Genomic DNA, 7,500 nt, shown 5'->3' with positions numbered 1-7,500 from the left:
GGATACCCATGTGCATGAGAAATAGGCTTGCAGGTTCCGGAAGATGAGGAAATGTCAGCACTGTAAGAAATGCCCGACAGACTGCTGGAACATTATCTAACACAGTGCACAGTCACAAACCCATTAAGATTTCAACTTAGATTCAACAGAGCAGTTGTTAAACACATATGGAAGAAGTTGTTAAACACATATGGCAAAATCTTACTGAAGCGACCATACGAGTCATAAATACTCATACTCCGCCCAATTAAAACAGAAACAAGCAACACTTAGTGGGCCAGCCAGAGGCTTACCTTGAGGTTACCTTGAGGTGCTTCCGGGGCTTAGCGTCCCCGCGGCCCGGTCGTCGACCAGGCCTCCTGGTTGCTGGACTGATCAACCAGGCTGTTGGACGCGGCTGCTCGCAGCCTGACGTATGAGTCACAGCCTGGTTGATCAGGTATCCTTTGGAGAGGCTTAGGGCCCGCGCAGGAATATCCCTGCAAAAATAAAAAACAAGTTGATAATTTGTGTATCATATTGCCTTCTACAGTTTCATTCAAATTTGGGCTTGATACGACAACTACAACCAGCCCTCCGATCGTCAGTATAATTTCTAATACAATTCCAGTCACCTCGGTTGAACCAGCTTGCACCGCAGGTGCTTCTTTAGCTGCCGTGACTACGCCCGAAACTTCCAAGGATGGAAGCAAGCTTATTTGCCATGGATTTACCTTCACCAGCAGCCAATCATTCAAACCAGAGGCTCAACAGAAGCTTCCAGGAGATGAAAAAAAGAAGGAGTCCATATTAAAAAAATTCAGATCATCCAGAACCCATATTTGCTGGGTTTTCATTTGGTTCAAGTGCAGTTAATTCTGCAACCACAAGTTGTGCCTTCAGTACTTTTAAAGCTGAAGTTAGAAAGGAAGGAGATAAGACTGGTGAATGATGAGTGAAAGTTAACGAATGAATTACAAATTATCTTGATTTGTAACTAAGGAGGGTTAAGTGTGTAGTTTGAAAGATTAAGATTCCTTTCAAGTTAAGTAAACTTGTTATGAATTAATGTTAAAAAATAGAGTAGATGTTGGAGAAAGTGTAGGTGTTTGGAGGTGGCAGTGATAGAATTCATATGATAATACCATCTATAGGTATTATCACCAGTCTGATAGACTGGTGATACCTCCCTCAATTGGCTAAATTCAGGGCATATTTAGTTGTATGTATTTATTTGCTTTATTTGTTTTTATATTCGTAATTTGTTTATTTGTTTGTTTTGTGCCGAGATACAAAACTACAGAAAAATTGTATTCATACAATTGCAAGGTCAATACAAGTATGTTACTTTCTTTAACTACTTTCTGTAATATTTTCTTATTATGTGCACTTATAATTCATCAGGGTAGATCTTTGGATGTAATGTGCACTGATGTTCAAAATTGCATATTTCAGAAGAAAATGGAGGGCCATCTAGAACAATGCTGTCCGCAGGTCTTGCAAGCAACACTATTGTGCGTTCCAACCTTTTCGCTACTTCAAAAGCGGTGAGTTACACATGTTCGTTTAAATGGGGCTGATACTAAGTGAAAAGTTGTCTTGTTTCCATTATTTTCACTTGAATTTAGATAAATAATCCCATTCATATTATTCTTGTGGGTGTGGCATTACGGTAAATGGAATATTTAATGTATTGGTAAAATACTGTTAACGTATTACAATACATTGCCAGTATTGAAATATAAAATATTGAGGGACGGCAAAATGGGGGAGTGGGGGGGGGGTGGCGGGAAATATGTCTGAGATGAGCAAGAAGCTCATGAGCATGAAGTCATTGAAGAAACCTAGATTTGTAGTTTAAGAGCAAGCATGATTACAGTAGAATGTTTACATCCAGACTATTTTGTACGGGGAGAAAAACTCGCGCCTAGTGTGTGGGTACAATTTATATCCAATGTTTCGTCATTATCATGAAATGACGAGCCCAGAGTTCCGTAACGATTGGTGAATAAGACTAAGCTAAGGCTAAGTTAAACGCCCTGCAAACCTGCCGAACAGAACTACTGCAAGCGTAGAAGGCAACAAATGCCGAGTAATGTAATTGTCATAGAAGGCAGTTTTTTTTATTATTATTATTTTCTACCACAGTACGTGGCCACACATTTACAATGCTAACCAGCATATATACATTTTCTTCTGTCCTCCATGGACAGGGTGAGAGATTTGTCAAACATACAGTTCAGGGATTTATTGAACAATCAACCACAGAAGGTGATTGTAGTGTTTTAAAATGCTAGGCTAAGCTACATACGTAAATACATAAATACACAGATTTATGTATAAGGTGATAGACATATGCCAGAACACGAATCAATGGGTATAAATTGGGTATGAAAATATAAGAATGGAAGTAACTGCAGAAGGCCTATTGACCTATACTTCCTCTTGCTTCTTCTATGTTGGTTCCGGGTCGTGAAGTGGGTAGAATATAGTTGTGCATTAATTGGCTATTGATTGCTGGTGTTGACTTCTTGATGTGTAGTGCTTCGCTGATGTCGTGTCTCCGGCTATCGCTGTATCTATCGATGATTTCTGTGTTGTTTGTTAAGATTTCTCTGGTGATGGTCTAGTTTTGAGAAGAGATTATATGTTCCTTGATGGATCCCTGTTGTTTGTGCATAGTTAATCGCCTAGAAAGAGACGTTGTTGTCTTGCCTATATACTGAGTTCTTTGGGGCTTACAGTACCCAAGTGGGCATGTGAAGGCATAGACGACGTTGGTTTCCTTCAGGGCGTTTTGTTTGGTGTCTGGGAAGTTTTTCATGAGTAGGTTGGCTGTTTTTTTGCTTTTGTAGTAAATTGTTAATTGTATTTTCTGATTTTTGTCCTAGTCAACAATGGCTTCTTTAACGGGTTTGTTGAAGACACCATAAAAAAGAAAGGTGAAACGCCATGGAACCTCTGAAGAGTCAACTAACACAACACTTGTTAGACTGTTTTACAGGAACTTCTTTTCGACGGCTCATAAAACAGAGGAAAGGGTCTTGAAAGACATTATTGATAGGAACGTTATCCCTACAGACAAAAATCAGAAAATAGTAATAGAAAATAGTAAATGACACAATTATCATTACGAGGACTGTTTCTAACTAATAGTTTTCCAACAGTATTTTTGTAATTAATTCCATTGATGGTGTTATCTCAGAATTCCTTGAGTTTATCACATTCCATTATATAATGACGTTATATTATATTATTATAATTTTATATATTATTTATAATTTCAGAAAATAAAAATGACAACTATGAGTCGTAATGATTTCTTGTTCAAAGCAATCGAGGAGAGTCTTATGCCCCGGTAAGTAGCATGTGACGTTATTTATTTTATTTGTCTATTCTTTGTCATTTTCTTTGCATTACTTTTGTTTATTTTTATTTTATTGCATGTAAGTACAAGTTTCTTAAGTGACAAACTAAACGCTATGTGTGTTAGTGTGTTTGCAAGAATGTAAAAATACCAATATTGTGTAATCTCGCAAAACTATTGTACCTTCTTGTAAATAAATAAATAAATAAATAATAAATAAATAAATAATAAATAAATGAATATTTTATTTTAATAAAGTATTATATAAGTATTTATTTATAAATAAATATATAAATAAATACATTTTCGACGCAGCGGGCATTCCCCCTCTGGACCGCGATACTGAGGCACTGGAAGAGAAAACTTGCCGCTCTACGGATCTCTTGTAGTGTCAATGAGCCTGGAACCGGCCTGGAACCTTAACAAACCTTTTTGCACTCTCTCCCCATGGGCCTAGGGTCTCAGATCGTATTGGAACGAAGTTGTACCGGTGATCTAATTCCCCTGAACCTGGTTGACTTGTATCCCTCTCTGTATGTGTATATATATATATATATATATATATATATATATATATATATATATATATATATATATATATATATATATATACATACATACATACATACATACATACATACATACATACATACATACATACATACATACATACATACATACATACATACATACATACATACACGAAGAACGAAATTCAATGAGAACCAGCTAGACTCGACCTGATATTCACACTGAATGGGTCAGAAATAGGAAGTAAAATTTGAAGCCCCCATGGGAATGAGTGGCCACCGCATAATGATATTTGAGTATCTGTTGGTGGTTGGGATAACGTATCCAAGGAAGGGATCGGAAAAGAAAAGGTTAAATTACCGAAGAGGAAAATATGATGAGATGAGGAACTTCCTAATGGGACGTTATGCCTCTTATGTGTAGTGGAAGCATGTTGAACAGTGCAGGAGATGAGTCACAATAACGTGGCTACTAAATTCCATTCTCAATCGACTTGAGAATGGTCCGGGACGGACCGAAACGTCGTCGTCCCTTCACCTTCTAGTGTGTGGTCTGGTCAACATGTTGAACAGTCTCGGACCTCTAATGTTGATAGAGTTCTCTCTCAGAATACCTATTGCACCTCTGCTTTTCAATGGGGGTATTCTGCACATCCTGCCATGCCTTCTGGTCTCATATGGTGTTATTTCTGTGTTCAGGTTTGGGACCAGCCCCTCTAATATTTTCAACGTGTAAATTATTATGTATCTCTCCCGTCTGGGCTCAAGAGAATACAGATTTAGGCATTTTAGGCAATAATTTAGATGTTTTACTGAGTGGATTCTAGCAGTAAAGGAACTCTGCAGGTCAGCAATTTATCAAGCTTTGAAAGAGCTGTCATTGCGCAACAGTATTTCACTCTAGAGAGCACTAGCGTCTTGAAAAATGTAATCATTGGTATAGCATCTCTGGTTTGAAATGTTCGTGTACTCCAACTTAATTATTTTTGCAGTTGTCACAACTACTTTATTATATTCTTTAAAGGTAAGGTCTTCCGACATGAGTACACCCAAATCCTTTACATTGCTTTTTCGTTTTATGGTATGATTTAAGTGCGTTTTTTACGTGGTCTCCGTTTTTATTTTTTCATTTTTTTCCGTAACGCAGGAGCTAGAACTTATCTTCATTAAATACCATATTATTATCTGCAGCCCATTGAAAGACCTGATTTACATCTGATTGGAGGTTTGCTGTGCTCTCTATGTTGCCTACTCTCATTAAAATCCTAGTGTCATCTGCAAAGGAAAATACGGTACTATAGATTGTGTCCTTGTCTATGTCCGATGTGACAATGAGAAAATGTACTTGAGCATATACAGTACCCTGGGAGACTGAGCTCTTCACGGTTGGTGGTCCTTATTTTATTTTGTTGACATTGGGTTCTGTTAGTCAGGAAATTGTAGTTCTATCCGCCAATTTTTCCGGTAATTCCTTTTGAACCCATTTTGTGTGCAATAACATCATGATCACATTTGTCGAAGGATTTTGCGAAATCCGTGTAAATTACATCACCATTTTGCTTGTCTTCCATGGCATCTAAGGCTATGTCATAGTGGTCCTGCAACTGTGATAGGCAAGAGCACTCTGTTCTGAAACCATATTGTCAAGGGTTATGGAGATGCTGTGATTCCATGTATTTTATGATCTTCTCAGCACTCTTTCAAAGATTTTTATGAAGTATGATGTTAGCGCTATCGGTCTGTAAATTTTGTCTCTGCCTTATTTCCTCCTTTATGAAGTGGTGTTATCTCTGCTGTTTTCAGTATGTCAGGGATAACACCAGTATCTAGGTTTTATCTCCAAAGAATGTGAAGGGCCTGCGATAATGACTTTATAGTTCTTAATGAATATGGAGTTCCAAGATTCAGGGCCTGGTGCAGAGTGCATGGGCATATTGTCTATGGCTTCTTCTAGTGTGTGGTCTGGTCAACATACTTCAGCCACGTTATTGTGACTCATCGCCTGCACATGGCTTCTTTAAAATTCAGTGGAGATAGGGTGACATCTAATATATGATTTGATGTTTGTATCATATCCATGACAAATTCGTGAGTGTGACTCTCAAGTTGTTCCGTGATTCGATTTTGTATTATCATTGTTAACATCTTTATTGACAAAATTAATTACAATTTTGCCTAATCTGAGGATTTCAATTAAGCCTTATTAACGTGAAGATAATGCTGGTATTCACTGTCAGGCAGTCATACACAAGTCAATAAGTCTAAACTGTAGGCTGAAGCACATGTATATCATGGTTACAATCAATGTTTTAATGTATGGATATGTGAAAACAACTTTCTATTGTACACTGCCACACAAGGGCAGGGATGGGTTCATAAGTGATGCAGCTTAGAAGTAATATAAATAAAATTGTTCTTCATTCTTTAAAATGGACAAGCAAATTTTGGATAAATTGTTAGAATGTCGTCCAGAACACCTGAGTTAATGAAATAGTTACACAGTTGGTGGTACAAGAGGCCAGAAGGTCTAAAGTCTTTTACGGTTTCACATTCAACAATATAGTGTTCTAGGGAATGCATTAAAGGTTTATCACAGAGTTTACAATCTTAGTACTCTGGTAGTGGCTCAGCCTCACTAACCTGCCAGATGTGTCTATAGCCAAGGCGAATTCACGGAATGACTACATCACATTGCTTGGTTCGGTTACTGTGCTGACCATACAAATACCTATTATTACAAAACTTGTCATAACTTTTAATACTGCAGCTTTCAGGTCTCTGGGCATTTCTTAGTTCTTCTAAATCTGAATTAATTTATTTAATTTGTATGTTTCTAATAATTGCATTAGATAGTTCAGAGCCATAATCAATGTTTTCTTTCCTGCAAGCCTCATTGGCCAATCGATCTACAAAGTCATGTTTTCCAACTCCAACATGGGATGGGATTCACACAAATTTTATACAATAGTTATTATCATTGGCAAAAATTACATTCCATTTAATATTACAAGCTACTTCAGACATACATTGTGATGGGTTATTTAAGGACTGCAGAGCACTTTTAGAGTCACAGAATATCACTCCATCACCATTGAGCTTAAGGTACTACGTGGCTAGATAAATACCCAATAGCTCGGTCTGTGTCGTACTTGCCCAGTTGTTCAGTCTCTGTGTACTAGATGTGATCATTTCATTCCCTTTATATACTGCACATGCACAACTTGTTCTACCAGTGCCTAACTGCACAGAACCATCAGTAAAGGCGTAGGATTCAGTCGGTTTGAGATTTTGAAGATGACTGTCTATAGCTTCTAATGTTATACATCTCATAGTTTCAGTGTTATACATTTGTTTCACGCTGATGGTTTCTTCAGCGTGTTTAGTGGCTCGCTGAAAACAGAGTCGTAATGATTCCTCAGTATTTCGCTCATTTCTTTGTTGTCATCTGTGAAAGTTCCATCTCCCTTTCTCAGGGACCCGATACTACATGTAGTTTGTTATCTTGATTTTGCATAGGAGAAAAAATATTTTGGATTTCTCTCTATTTCACTGATGGCCTTTTGCTATCTTTGTCTCTTTTGGGTTTTGGATGATTCTTCTAGCGCTAGTTCAATTGTTTCTATT

The 7,500-nt window shown here is 37.5% G+C and overlaps 1 protein-coding gene across 2 annotated transcripts in view; it reads left to right on the top strand.

The window, feature by feature from the left end:
- The window catches only part of LOC123773807 (uncharacterized), a 25,584-nt gene that overhangs the window by 8,165 nt on the left and 9,919 nt on the right, over positions 1–7,500 (top strand). For both annotated transcript variants that reach the window (XR_011225940.1, XM_069318666.1), the window contains exons 3-4: positions 1,435–1,526; positions 3,267–3,337. Coding sequence is in view for 1 of the 2 variants with exons in the window: in XM_069318666.1 (XP_069174767.1) it covers positions 1,435–1,526; positions 3,267–3,337 (163 nt within the window). In the remaining variant the exon portion in view is untranslated. The remainder of the gene's footprint in view (positions 1–1,434; positions 1,527–3,266; positions 3,338–7,500) is intronic.

Source organism: Procambarus clarkii, chromosome 91 (genome assembly GCF_040958095.1).
Source record: "Procambarus clarkii isolate CNS0578487 chromosome 91, FALCON_Pclarkii_2.0, whole genome shotgun sequence".
In the NCBI taxonomy this organism is placed as follows: domain Eukaryota; kingdom Metazoa; phylum Arthropoda; class Malacostraca; order Decapoda; family Cambaridae; genus Procambarus; species Procambarus clarkii.
This window is presented reverse-complemented; position numbering and strand designations above follow the sequence as displayed.